This window comes from Hippocampus comes, unplaced genomic scaffold (genome assembly GCF_001891065.2).
Source record: "Hippocampus comes isolate QL1 unplaced genomic scaffold, H_comes_QL1_v1.1 scaffold51, whole genome shotgun sequence".
NCBI lineage: Eukaryota > Metazoa > Chordata > Actinopteri > Syngnathiformes > Syngnathidae > Hippocampus > Hippocampus comes.
Window position 1 is genome coordinate 196,924 of NW_017805497.1, and position 15,316 is coordinate 212,239.

At 42.7% G+C, this 15,316-nt stretch overlaps 1 protein-coding gene across 4 annotated transcripts in view; it reads right to left on the minus strand.

The window, feature by feature from the left end:
* Positions 1-15,316, minus strand: part of LOC109519906 (paired box protein Pax-5-like) — a 44,684-nt gene that overhangs the window by 21,575 nt on the left and 7,793 nt on the right. For all 4 annotated transcript variants that reach the window (XM_019876765.1, XM_019876763.1, XM_019876764.1 and 1 more), the window contains exons 2-5: positions 10,896-11,061; positions 7,774-7,971; positions 7,070-7,134; positions 4,789-4,914 (exon numbers count right to left, since the gene is read on the minus strand). In XM_019876765.1, coding sequence (XP_019732324.1) covers positions 4,789-4,914; positions 7,070-7,134; positions 7,774-7,971; positions 10,896-11,061 — 555 coding nt within the window. The remainder of the gene's footprint in view (positions 1-4,788; positions 4,915-7,069; positions 7,135-7,773; positions 7,972-10,895; positions 11,062-15,316) is intronic.

Sequence of the window (15,316 nt, forward strand, 5' to 3'; positions counted from 1 at the left end):
ACCGCGTCCGTTTGACGTAATGCGGCATCGGATTTTGCGTCTTACATTACTAGGCGTCAGAAATGCTCAGCAGTAAATTTGTAACATACTTTGCACAATCAGAACTCCTCATACCAGGTAAGAAGTTACTAGTAACTTCTTCCGGACACTGAAGTATCAGTGTTGTCAGCGTAACAGAGAAGTTAATACCAAACAAAATACAAATTACTATGTGGATAATAGTTCCGTTTTGGAGGATAGTTGCCATGTTACCGGCATGTCTTGAGACAGCTATTTCTTCTTATGTGTGAACTCTGACCTGAGTGCTGCAAAGAACACGGAAAAATCCACCAGAGAACAAAGTTTGGATGTGTGAGGGCTTCTATGCGTGCTGCTGAAGGATGAAATATTTGTTTTAAGTTTAATGAGTGTGACAACACCCACTCTAATTGTTTTTATTCTTCCACACCTTTGCAGACACCAGACTAAACAGCAGCAAGTTACCATCTTAAGCTTAAAGCAACCTGTGTAACATCTGGGCCTGTTTAGCTGAACAGAAAGCTGATACTTAAACGAATTGAAGAAAGACACAGAGTTCTTGAATGATTTTTGGGCCAGTTAAGTGAAACGGGGTAATTTTCCAAGACACACCTGATGATGGCACACATAGATTGCAAAAAAAAAAAATGCTGTGAATGTGACCTCACGGTGCTAGCCGGTGCATGTGAGTGTGTATGTCCTTTCTAAACTCCAGTGATCAAAGGTTGTTCTCTTTTTTTTTGGGGGGGGGGAGGGAGACTTGAGGAACTCTGGGTGAAGGGCAGAGACTCCCTCCCTCTTCTCCTCCATCCTCCCCTCTCGACTGCACCGCCTCATGCTCATTCCCAGCATCTTTTTATCCGGTAAGCTGTTGCGTGTCACAGTGGATGCACAGGGGGTTCAAAGGTCAATTTGGCATGCTGGTTTAATAATCCGAGTGAAATGATTTTGTTTAAAGTTTTGTTTTAAGCAACTGCCTGGATGTTGTTTTTTTCTCATATAGTTAAACAGTACCAAGTGTCCCAATAAAAACAACAACAGTAACAACACAACACATACACCTTGTAAGAAAATAGGTCAAGAAACAATAGTCCCCTTTAGGCCCCATAAGTCAAGTTCTTCCATTCAAACCCATTCATCTACATTCTGTCCCCCATCACCGAACTCCCCCTTCCCTAACCTTTACTTCCCCTTGCTTTGGTTGGAGGGCACAGGTCATCACAGGGCTTTACCCCCCCAACACACACAACTTTCTTTCTTGTGGCGGATGTGTGCAGAAGTAGCAGGTGCATATTAACTTTGAGAATACAAACAACAGAAAAATAACTTTCCTGAACACAAGTTTATCTCACTGTCAAATTCATGGGGGCCTGTGGACAAGAAGTTGAGCATCATAGCGATTTGGACTGACAATACCCACCTCTGTTCTTTAGCATTCTAAAGAAGGTGACAACCAGCGGTATTGCACCTAAAGTATTTGGCAACCACCCGAAGAAAATCAACATGATTAGGAAACGGGGAATTTGGGCTGCCAGTGCAAGCTTTCATTTTAATTTGAGTATAAGTTGCAGGACCAGCCAAACTTAAAAAAAAAAAAAGTGTGACTCATAAGCAGAGAAATACGTTAATTTATTTTTGCCGCTCCAAAAATGCAGTTGGTAAACAAGATTTTCAGCTAAATCCAGTCTTGCGCAAACGGCACTTTAATAAGATTTTTTTTTCTTAAGTATTGTTATTGTTGAGTAGCGGGTCTTCATTCATACACTATAAATTCAAATGTCTCCCTGGGCCAACATATGGGGGCAAGATGAAATAATTGTGTCCTGTTTGCGTTTGTCTATGTCTATCCATGTCGCTGCATGCTGTTCCTCCTGTCGCCCCTCGCTGTGCCTGTGTGTCATTATCCGGCGGGGGTTGCTCTAATGGAAGCTGTGATTAGCAATGCTGTTAATTAGACCACCGAGTCAAACTGGCAGACCTCCGCTGCAGCGGGGCTGGTGGCGCATGCACGATCGAGACGACGCAATGCAAGTTATGCTTTCTGGATGCTTCAGTGAAATTTGAATGAGAAAGTTCAGTCAAACAATCAGTGTGCTACACATAAAGAACAGTGTGGAACAATCACGCTCCTAATTAGATTACAGCACTCGTATTTGAGGCTCTGCCATCGTTGCGAGGGCACGCATAATAGTTCATCCATACAACATGACATTTATTATTCAAGTCAAAGAAATACAGTCTCCAACTAAAGGATCCCAATTATGGGTCATTTCCACTGCAGATATTTGGACTTGTCAGCTCAAAAATAGCACACACATTCACTGGTACCATAATGAGGATGGCTCTGCTCCCTGTAAATGATGTCTGTTTGACAGCATGCCAAACTGAAACAGTGTGAACACAGTATGATGATAATTAATGGACTGGGGGTGTTGGGGGGTATTTTTTTTTCTCCAAAACTCATTATTCATTAATCAAGTTAACTTGTTCAAGATCCAAGTGCTCACGAGGTGTTGAACCAATTAGTTGACTATTTGAGAAGTCGTCTTTACTACTCCACATCAGCATTTAAATTTTGAATTCAACTACCGGTAAACACTAATCACGTGTTTTTGGCATCTCGTTTTTCGACTTGCGCTCATCTGCTGTTTTAACCGGACTATAATGCTTAGCAGCGAAACGTCAGATCAACAAGGATACACCGTTTTCATACACTTGCGCAGGTCAGAAAGAATAGAAATAAGGTGGCTGTGCATGAGAAACGTTGTTAGCCTTGCTAGCTTGGGCTATTGCGATCGCAGCCAATCAGTCACTTCTAAAACAAGTCTGTCCTCAAGTATAATAAAAGCTTAAGTGAAATAGAAATCGCAACATTTGGGGGACGGGGGGGGCGAGGGGTGGCTGCAGTATGGTTATGATGATGTCCTGTCAGACAACACACGTCACATCACACATGAGACAAGCCAGTGCGTCGAAGAGTCAAACATGCACAGGGCTCCGGCTAATTCCAGCAACTACATCAGGGATAATGGTGGGTTGAATTTTGAATTGCTTGTCCGTTCTGTCAAATGTGTCTTGAAGGTTCAATTAAATAGCTTAGCTTCGACCTCTGACTTGCTGCATGTATATGACGTAAGCGTGTTGTGCTACTTGTACGTCCGTTTGCAATTTTCTTTTCAGTTTGTCTACATGAGGCACAAAATGCAAATTTTGACTTATTTCAAGCCATGGTCCTTATGTGAGACCAGTCCTTGACACAAAAATGGTTGAGGACCGCATGATTAGGTTCTTAGCTGTGTGTGGTCCGGTGTCTTTTCGCTGATGCGTAACAAGCTTGTAACCTCACCTGGCTCTTTTCTTGTTGTCTGCTGAAATGTTTTACAAATGGACACTACATTAGGTACATCTGCACAGTCTAACAAGGTCTAATACATCCCTCCATCCATTATCTGATCCGCTTATCCTCACAAAGTTCACAAGGGTGCTGGAGTCTATCCCGGTTGTCTTCAGGCAGTAGGCAGGGTACATCCTGAAGTGGTTGCCAGCCAATCGCAGGGCACACAGAGACGAACAACCTTTTGTGCTCACACTCACACCTCGGGAGAATTTAGAGTGTTCCATTAACCTGCCATGCATGTTTTTGGAATGTGGGAGGAAACCAGAGTACCCAGAGAAAACCCACACATGCATGGGGAGAACATGGAAAATCCATACAGGAAGGCCGGAGGCGGAATCAAACCCTGCACCTCTGCGGTATGAGGCGGACGTGATCACCAGTCCAACACCGTGCCACCATAGGTCGAAAACATGAGCTGTAAAATCTGCCTTTAAAATGTTAATAACGTTTGAATGACACAGACAGATATGGTAAATATGCTGATTATTGTAGCTGCATTTGGCAGTGATGTAACTGCACTACTTCACGTGGAGGTGTGTTTTAGTTACCCTACGAAGGTACTGTACATCAAAGAAACAAAATCAAAATAAAATGATTCTGAAATTGATACCTAACTGACAGTGGAAATCGAAATTATTTCTCCAAAGGCTGAATTTTAGATACAACCGTAGTTCTGAACCTCATTACATTATGCAAGTGTACCTAATATTTCACCAGTGTGTGGTGTGTGTGGGCGTGGAGGAGAACCTCATTACACCAGTATTTCACCAGTGTGTGGTGTGTGTGGGCGTGGAGGGGGGGGTTATGGGGGGTTGGTTTGGATGGCAACCCCCAGTGGTTTTCGCCAACCCTCGAAACCCCCTGTTCAGACATCTGGTCCTGTCTCATTTACCGTAGGAGTCTTTCTGTGTGATGACTTTTTAATGCCTCTGACAGAACCACAGACACACATACTCATTAACATACAGTAATATTTACAGTGTGTGAACACCTTCACACAGGCTCCCACCACCATTGACAGACATACAACATTGATCAACAGTGAAAACGATTGGGATCGATAGCGTATGAATAAACTTCCTGTTAAATGGCTTTCCAGCAGGGTTTGTGAATGAAGATATTTGGTGTTGTGTTCAGGTGTTTCATGTGCACACACATCTGTCATTGATCGTCATGTGCACGGCTATTCCCAACTGGGATTTCCATACTGGAAAGGAAATGAGGACGATCCTGAGGCTATCTGTAATGGGTTTATGTTTGTTGTTCACTTGTGAAAATAAATGTGTGAGGAGAATAAGTAAGTATAAAATGAACACAAAGGAGGGGAGTAAACATATAAACTTACATGCAAAGACATTCTCTCTTCAACCCACCTTCATCTCTCTTCCTTTTCCCAACATCAGCAGCTGAGCTGATACCCAGAATGCCGCTGATGGAGTACGAAGAGCCGGCAGAGTCGCTGGTCACCGCAGAGACCTGTGTCGCGGCCACTGATGTGGCTGAAGGCAAAGAAAGTTGCATTTGTTAGCAGTCTGTCATTCTGAGATCTAAGATAAATGTGTTGTCTTAATTGTGCAGAGATGTCATGAAATAGTTTGAAGTCCTTGTTTAGTGAAAGTCTCACAGACCTCTGGCACTGTGGGTGTGTCTTTCAACTGTCACTCAAATTTGTTTATACAGACGGTGGCTGGGACACATCCTTTTAAATTAAAGCGGCAAAAGTACATATTATATTAAATACCCTTAAAGCCTCCAATGGCTGGAATATATTCCATGGTGTCGTTGTGGGGCTTTTCCTTGCTGCGATGAGAGGCAATAGCCACCTGCTAGCTACCGGGCTAACAGCTTTTGGATCATCCAATATGTCACCGGCTCGCTTTTTGTTGTGTGTGGGTCTACATAAAGTTCTTATAAACGTAATTTGACCTCCTGTATGAGCTCCAGCAAATCAGTTTCTCTATTCGGCATGCGAAGCAAGAACTGTGTCTCACTATGTAATTCTCTTTGTTTTATGTTTCGTTTGACAGTAAACTTCAAATGAGAATTGAATGTCAAATTGTTGCTCACAACGCATATCGCTGAAAACTCTCGTAATGGTGTTACTCGTATCTCAAAGAACGACTATAATCTCATGTTTTCCATTCCTTGTCAACATCTGTGACTTGTGACAAGACACTGTTTTAATCTTATGCCTCTGTCTCCAAACACACTTTGCCTAGTGAACATGGCCATGAAGACTAACCAGAAACAAGAAAAAGGCTCAGTGGGGGATGGGACCGTCAGTATTTGTCTCTTCCTTTAGTCTCACCCACCCTCGGGGACCCTGAGGGGGGACGAGTTCTTCGTCAGGCAACACAGCAAAAACATACTTGTCATTGCTTTAGACACACACACACATTAACAACATACAGTCACTCATGCCTGGTCTCCTTATCTGTGCCCTTATAAGCAAGCGAGGGGCTGAGTGACAGTCTGGTATCCCATGAGGGACATAAAGGTGAGAAGGAAGACATCCTAATCCTCCCTCCCAGCAGACCCCCCCCCCCCCATTTCCCTTCCCCAACAACACGGAAGAACAAGAACTAGAAGAGGAAGTTTTAAAACACACACACACACGCACACACACAACAATCCCCGAGGATCTAGACGCCCCCCTCCTCCCTCCACTCTGTTACACCTTCGCCAACAACGGGAAGATGATAATGAATGCATATCCTACCTTTTCCTATCAGTTGATTTAGCACTTCAATTATCTGATTTTGCTTCCTTTTCATCTCCACTGTTTTTTTTTTATCTGAATGTAATGCTTTTATTCTGCAAATCCAAATGTTCAATTTTCTGCCTGGGAGTGGGACCCATTTATCTGGATAATCTGCGAGCGTGTGAGCAAGTGTGTATCAGCGTGTGTGTGTGTGTGTGTGTGTGTGTGTGTGTGTGTGTGTGTGTGTGTGTGTGTGTGTAAGAGGAAGAGCCGGGAAGCCATGTATCTGAAATTAATTTAGATTAATAGATGATGTGTGATTATGAAGATATGAGAGACACCAAAACACAATCCGGTGCTTGAAAGTGCGAAAGTGATGAGGGGGGGCAAAGAAAGGCTCTCATATTTATTTGACATGGTAAAGTGATATTACTATTTAATTTTCATCATGATTCAACTTTTATGCGGTATAAAGACAACAATTGAAAAACAAGTATCACAGGTAATGTTACCGGTACTTTAATTTCTCAAAAATCAAAGATTAGACCAAAGATTCAATCTTGAATCATTCGATGTCCTAATGACCGAATTTTATTTGGCTGCATCCATCTGAGTGTACGTCAATGGAACTCGCTAAAATACTGTATAGATTAGAGATGCAACAATGAATCGATTAATTGACAACTAATCAATTATCATATTAATCAACAAATGAGACCTTGTTCACACTAAGATAGTCCAAATCCTCAGTGAAAAAGGCCGTTGTGATGTTGCGCGTTCTGTTGATTACACATTTGTGCCATGTAATGGCAACCATTATGCAACCGAAACACTCATTAAAATAGAAAGTTATGCATTAAAGGGTTTCGCTTGAATGCAAGATTATCCTGAGTTTTAAAGTTCATATCAGTGCTGCTGTAAAATGTGCTTCGACAAGCGAGTCAGGTGCCTACCTAAGTTGTGAGCCGCTACCGAGCCCGTTTGGCCCGGTGGCTGCTGAACCTTGGTCCGAATGATCCTGCAGGAGAGAGCAGACATTCATGTGTGAGAAGTGGTCATTTCTTGTGTGCGCGAAAGAAAGAGGGATGCATCAAGGACATGAGAACAAGATCGTCGTGGGAGCCACGCTGTGTGTAAGCATGCAAGTGTGCGTGCGTGCGTGCGCGGAGAGGCTTGCGGCCGGCCGACATGGCAGAGGGGCCTCACACTTCCTGCTTGGCTGCTCATGCAAGTCCCTTTCTTCCTCTTTCCTCGCCTTTCTTTTCCTTTCCTCCCTAACTCCTCTCCATCCTGTCCCCGTCTTCCCTTCCCTCCCGTTCCCTTTCTCCCCTTCTTCTTTTGTGTCCAGTATTCCCCTTATTCCTCCCTTTTGTCTGCACTGCTTCTCTCTCCTATTTCACTGTCCCTCCCTCTTCGGTGGCACCGTTCATGCTCAAGAGAGGGCCTTGTCATTGTATCATCGCGTTGAACCACTGAGCTGCAGCCACTTCATACATATGGAGAGGCCTGGGGGCTCTTAACTAGGCTTACCGTCGTCCCAGAAATATATCGACACAGCACACTGCCTGACACTCATTGCTATACTGTCATTGGCACGAGAGTTACTACCTGCCAATGTAAAGTTGGTACATGCAAACACTTATCAGAACATTGGTACCTGTTGATGGAGCTGACGCTGGGCACGCTGTCATTGTCGCACACTCTCTCGGCCAGGAGCCTGTCCCGGATCTCCCAGGCAAACATGGTGGGGTTTTGGCGTTTGTAATCGGCAATCTTGTCAACCACTTTGGGTGTAGCAACCTTTGGTTTGGATCCTCCGATGACACCTGGCCGAATGCTGCCTGTTTCGTAGTACCTGTTAAAGCGCAGAGGACGCTTGTGTTGGTCATGATGCCACTCTGTTCAATAACAGTGGTCAACAGAGAGTTTTTATCAGAGATAGCTTTATGTTTCCTAAAATGTACTTTTGAAATTTTTTTCTGACCATATGAATCTTTTTTTTGTTTGTTTTTAAGTTTGAACTATAATACCTCGTTCGATTTTACCATGTGCTGTAATTGAGATATGAAATAAATTCCACCGACTGTTTAAAGTAACATTTAATTCATAAGTATTTTTGCCTATATTAATATACATTATGACTTATTACAATCCATCCATCCATTTTCGAGTCCGCATATCCTCACTTGGGTTGAATGTGGGTTGGAGCCTATCCCAGCTGTCTCCGGGCAGTAGGTGGGATACACCCTGAACTGGTTGCCAGCCAATCGCAGGGCACACAGAGACGAACAACCATTCGGGCTCACGATCACACCTAGGGTTAATTTAGAGTGTTCCATCAACCTGCCATGCATGTTTTTGGAATGCGGGAGGAAACCAGAGTACCCAGAGAAAACCCACACAGGCAGAGCCGGAATCGAACCCTGCACCTCCGCACTGTGACGTCGACGTGCTAACCTGTCAACCCCCGTGCCGCTCAACAGAATTATGTGACCGTAATTTATATCCATTTTGCTTGCATTCTGTGGATAGTTGCGATGACCTCGATCAAAATGACTACAGTGACAATAACTGTAATGCACTTAAATGCATTTTAAAAAAATGGTGTGAATATCCTCACTTTTCGTCAAATGGTTGCCACCGAGATTTTGGCTAAAATTGTAAACAGAGACCATAGATGGCTTAACTATGTTGTCCTGAGCAGCGTAGGTGGAGATTTTTCTCGAGAAGGACAAGTTGCATATGTTATTTGCATTAGATGCCATGCCTACTCTGGACTACATTATTGAGCATAGGTTTGGTTACATCGAAAATGAAGCGTTGCCTCTTCTTGTATCACCTTATTCTTCTTCTTCTTCTCCTTTCGGCACGTCCCTATTCAGGGGTCGCCACAGCGAGTCAGTAATTTCCATCCGCCCCTGTAAACCGTCCTACCAACTCGCATGGTCGTCTTGGCAAAAGTTTTACGCCGGATGCCATTCCTGACGCAACCCTCCCCATTTCTCCGGGCTTGGGACCGGCACTGGGGAACAGTGCACCCCCAGGGGAGGGCACTGCCCCCCAGCGGCTGGGTTCTTGTATCACCTTATTATTAAAACCAATTTTTAATATGCAATCCAGTGTTGTTTTACAAAATATCACTATCAGACTGGACAAAGACCATATATATATATATATATATATATATATATATGAAAAAATTAAACAAAACACACTTGTAAAATTACTCCTTTACAGTACATATACGCTCACTGCCCAGCAATGGTTCGAATGTTCGAATCCTGGGTTTTAGTGTGACTTCAGATCTCCATTTCTTGAGATAATGCTACTTTGACTCCTGTCATATATTAAATTGTATGACCTCACGCACATCTGACGTGACAGCGTATCACACTGAGAGTCAAATGCAAGACGAGGGTGACACTGACAGGCTCGCTCGCACAGAGATCCAGGAGTTTTCTTTCTGGCGTGGCTATTTCATGAATGTATTTGCATGCACAAGGGGCAGGTGGGCTGCGGGTGGGGTGGGGGGGGGGACTGGTGGAGGACAGCAAATGCACTACTCTGCTTGCAGAAAAGGGAGGGGGAGGCACTGTGTGGATGCAAGCTGTCAGTCAGTCTTAAACCTGCTGCTCTTTCTCTCTCACCGTGACTACACGGTGAAGTAATCCCTTCCGTGATGTTTGTTTCCTTAAGCGTGTAGTTCTCTGTTGTGTGTGTGTGTGTGTGTGTGTGTGTGTGTGTGTGTGTGTGTGTGTGTGTGTGTGTGTGTGTGTGTGTGTGGCACACGTGCTTGCCATTTTCACTCTCCACTGCTGGACTTTAAACACTGTTAAAGGAAAAGAACAATCTATTTTCAAGTGGAGACCAATTTAAATTATTCACAGGCAAATCATGAGCGTCGCTCTCGAAAACTCCCCCAATCACACACACACACACACACACACACACATACCCAAACAAGGAGGCAGAGTTGGTGTTTTTGTTCTGCTGGCAGTGGAGAGACAGAGAAAAGAGGATAAAACAAGCCTCCCTCCTTCCTTGCATCCCTCGATCCCCTCCTCCCCCTCTCGCGGTAACGCTTCAGTGAGTTGAACGGCCAGGACGGGGGGAGAAAGGGATTGGGGGAGACTGGGAGAAGGAGTAAGAGAGAAAGAGAAAAGAAGCAAGGGAGAACAATGAGCAACACATTTTTTGATATAGCTGAGGGTCGCTGTGGCTAATCCTTCCCTGTCGTCACCACAAATGGTCTCTCCGTTTCTAATTCCTTTTTGACTTCTCCTTACTTCTTCTTCAGCATGCCCCCTCCCTCCTCTTTCCCCATCCTTGTCCCTATTCTCCTTTCGCTATATTTTGTGGTGCTGAATTATGGTGCCACTTTCATTTTGATGCTAATTCCAAAAAGTGATGAATCTTTCCCCCCTTTGTGCCCCTTTCTTCTCTGGCAGATGGAACGAGCCGGGATTTACTTTTGAAATTGGCCTCATAAAAAGGTGAAGGAAAAAAAGTAGTTGGACAGGAGGGGGAAGAAAGGTGAAAAGGAGAAATGTGAATCAGTATAAAAGGGAACGAACAAGACCGGGAGAAAACAGAGGAGATGATGGCAGTGGAAATGTGCAAGCTCGGGGAATTGGCAACTTGGCAGCAGAGACGATGGATGACCTACTAGGTGACCTACCTTGATGACAGAATCCCTCAATAGTTTTATTCTCGTTATGTAAGAGTCCAGAGTAAAGTTCAGAGGTCACATGAGTGCCCAGGCGTACGTGTCTTCCATACCTGCCCAGTATTTTGCTGACACATCCATGGCTGACGCGTAGCTGGCGGGAGATATCGCAGGGACGCACACCTTGGTGGGCGAGTTCTACTATTCGCTGTCGCACAACATCTGGGAGAGGTCGGCCATTTACAAACACACCCCCAAGCTGGTTGACCCCGCCATGCCCTGTAAAAAGCAGACAGTTGAAGTTTGGTCCAAGACAGATGAACGAGTGAGTCAGTTCCTAAACTTTCGAAAAGGATTTACTATTAGAGTGCTCAGAGTCAAACTCTACTGCGTCACACTGTGATGTAATTTCACTGAACCCCCACCACCACCACCACCAAACACACATATACACACACAGTTAGGGCTGAATAAATCCTCGCTTACCAACATAATACTCCCCTGACCCTTTTAGCCAGACTAAACTAAGATTTCACATAAATGAAAGGATTTCAATTAATTATTGATCCACAGGGGCTTGAGTGACGCCACCAATTTTCCCCTGAGGCAAGAGGGAATAAAGAGATAGGATGGGAACCAATTGGAATGAACAACACAACTTCTATACTTTCTAATGACATCCAGTAAAAATATAGCATTTCGAGAGATCCTGTTCTAACACTCCCTTTTGATCGAAACCTCCATCAAGGCTGAAGAATTCTGAAACTAAGTGGTGCATTTTCTAGCACGAGACTTGTTTAATTGCCTATGTTATGCGTATATTATTTTATTGTGAATTAAGTAGGCAGCCAGCGATTAGCTGGCATCCAGTTCAGGGTGTCCCACGCCTACTGCCAGAAGACGGCTGTTATAGGCTACATCCGTGATCCTTGTGAGGACAGACGATTCAAATAATGGATGGATAGATGAAGTAAACAGCGAAGCTAAGATTTCATTGCTTCGTCCACTATTAAGCATAGTTAACCAGAATGTAAGCGATAGCTCTCAGTATGATAACAATTCAACATACAACCACAATCGTCAACTTATTGTCAAATGAATACGTCAATCACTTAAACTGACAAGAAGGCACATTTAAGGTAGCTGCGCCCATTGAATTTCATTCAATTGCATGCTGACCTGTAAATACACAAATTAATTCAGAGAGGAAAAATAAGTCATATCTTCAAATCTACACTCAAAACGAAAATGTTGTCTTCGGATGGCCACGGCAACAACAGTGTGAGCAACTTAAGGCATCCAACATGAATCCAGCCTCCATGAGGGAGACGAGATATGCATCAGGGACTGGCTCAGGACACTGTCACTCCTACTCCCCCACAATATGTTCATGTACAGTATATGTTGCACCAAAAGGCAATGCATCATTTCTGTAATCCACTGCTTTTGTATTACCATAGTGATTGTGTCTTCAGGGGAAACACAAACACACACACACACACACACACACACACACACACACACACACACACACACACACACACACACACACTAATCCCAGCTGTGAGGGTAATAGATTTTAAATACATGACCCCTGCAGGGATACCTCATAAAATACAAAGCTCTTCCCTAAACCTGACCACGTCTTTCTTCTTTTCTGCATCCCCATGAAGCAAGCACACAATCACACTAAACCGCCTCCATCTCCAAAACAAATACGTCTGCACATGAGGGCTAAATGCAAAGAGAAAGTCTGGAGAGTCTTGTACTTGGAAATTAAACAAAGCTATTTCACTTTCTTCATCGCTTTATTTCTTTCTCGATAGAATGAAACTCATTATGCAGATGTACCCGCTGCCACATTTTGAAAAGCAATCACTTTTTCGAAAGATAGCAACGTATGGAGTCACATCCACCTAGGCCATACCCAGGAGTGCTCGTCTGTGTAACGGGCAGGTTAGACAATGTTGACACGTTGGAACTTCAAGTTCACTTGTAGGGGGGAAAAAGAGATGTTGCCAAATTGGGCTATCAACACAATGCAATTGTTATGGGACAATACAACGGCGTACACCTACACCTCCAGGTTGTACTTTATCCAAAATAGGTACAGCAAAGCTAAAATGAAACTAACACGTCGTAAATGCCAAAGTTGATAGTACTGTTTTTTTCTGGCCATCAGTAGTGTTGAAGGGTGGATATAATGAATTACATCGCTTTGGTATCAATGGAATAACTATCCAGGCACTTTTTTTTTAATCTGCAAGTTGAAATTATGGCCAGATCTGCGGGCCTCTATTGCTATGCATATTCCAGCAACGCAATGTCCCAAACACATTGTCGGCACACTAGAGCCTCTACTGTACAAAGTTGAATAGCCAAAGTCTCAAGATGTCAGCGTGTCTTACATTGTAAGCAACAAAACATTCACTCTGCACTTCTACACAATAAATTTGGGAAAGTACCTTTTTACTCTAACAGATTGAGTATTCACTGTTTTCAGTATTTACTGATTGTAAAGTGTCCTTGGGTGTTTTGAAAGGCGCTTATAAATAAAATGTATTATTATTATTATTATTATTATTATTATTACTCTAATAGACGATATTTGGTCCCACGTTAAACAGAGAAAAATTTAAGAGTAAAATACTCATGAGTCAATTTTACACTGAAAAAAAAATTCAGAATAGAGGGATATTGACTTGATTGTACTCAATTTAGACTGGGTCCAAATATATTCATTTTAGGCTAAAATGTACTCTGTGAAATTTACTCTGTGTGTTTTTTTTCTATCAGAAAAGGACCACGATGAGATTTAAAAAATGGGAAAAGATTAACGAGAATTTGAAAGGGCTTTATAAAACTTCAGTTCACAACACCCTGGCAGTTAATGTATAGTGTTTTAGTTTTACTGTTACTGTTACTTGTGAACAAATTGTGACGATTAAGAATGTTCTATAGCAGTGCAATATGTCATCGCAGAAGTTTGTCAATGTTTTATTGTTATTATATTTCATGAGGAGATCATTTGTTTTTATCGCTGACAAGTACACTCAGACTTTACTTACAAAGTTGCATGTAGAGTTACTAAAAGTCTTATGATTCTGACATTTTTGTCACGGGACAAATGATGTGGCGGGCCGGACATGGCCCCCCGGACCTAAAGTTGACCCTCAGTTTCAACATATTGCAAAAATGTTATTTCCCAGAATTGTTTTACAATCTCTACAAATCAAAGCTTTAATAAAAGAATGGATTGGATTGTGTTTGTGCTAAATTATAAAAAGTCATGCCCCATATCATGATTTTCATTTTCACTTCCATAGAAGCCCACTTTGCAGCAAACTGCTGTGCGCACACAAGTCTGCTGTTGCTTTTTTCTCCTCCTGCTCTCTCAGATAAGAGCAAACGAAATGATTTCTCTCACTTTTCCTATCCGGGCTGGACCACGAAAAATATTGCTAATGTCTGGTAACCAACAAAAACAACCTCCAGATAACTATTCACTTATCTATGTATTTACTGTTGGCATTAGACGATTCTTGGAGTAAAGCTCTTTGGATTATGTGTCCAAATTTTATTTCCCTATCCTATAGACACTGATAGGGAAGGTCAGAAAAACACAATAGATTGAACCTGCTATTTGGACACAATCTGTTCTGTGACATGTCAACTTCCAAATATAATAGAAATAAGAAGACAGTGAATGAATTTACAAAAGGTTGAAAATGACACATCATAAAAACTTTATGAACTGCAAGACAAGCTAGAGACTTTAATCGTTTGAATGTTTGCTGAGCTGGAAACTCGAAACAACGCCTCATGTCATCTTCCAAATGATGACATTGGAATTTTTGAAGAGTGGGTTTGAACTTCAAATGTTCAAGGTAATTTAAGAGCCATGTTTTCAAAGGAAATATTCGCATGGGAGACAGTAAGCAATATTCAAAATGACCTCAAATTTCTAAAATCAACGTCTGCATGTATACTGTCAGAAATCAGGGTCTGATATTTCTAACTGTGACAGATTTGTCCAGTAATTTCAAGCCACTGACCAAACAAATTAACCATTTGCTTTCAGGAATTCAATCACAGCTGGCAGCTGGGGAGGTTTTGTTGCAAATTAGATACAAAGATTTTTGCCAAATCGAGGCTCTTGGCTTCTAAAGGTCTTCCTCCAAAAGCTTGAACCTCAAGAGAGAGAGCAACTCTTGGCACGTGCAGCAGTTTTATTTTCTATCCTGCAAGAATCAAAGGGGACGCAGCCTGCCAGCCTGCCAGCCATGGGGACCAGGAGTCATTATGCATCCCTGTTGTATTTTCATTTATATATGCTTTATAGAAGCTGACTTGGGAGCAAAGCACCTCCCTAAATGTTTGATTGATTCACTGTTTCCGGAGGAGGAAAAAAATACAGAGATAAAAGAGAATAAATTCAAGCTCCCCCATCCAGAAAATAAAGCCCATTAAGCTCTCTGTCTCTCTTTTCCTGCAGCCACATTACTCTGTGTCACGGCCTGTAGTCTCAAAAATA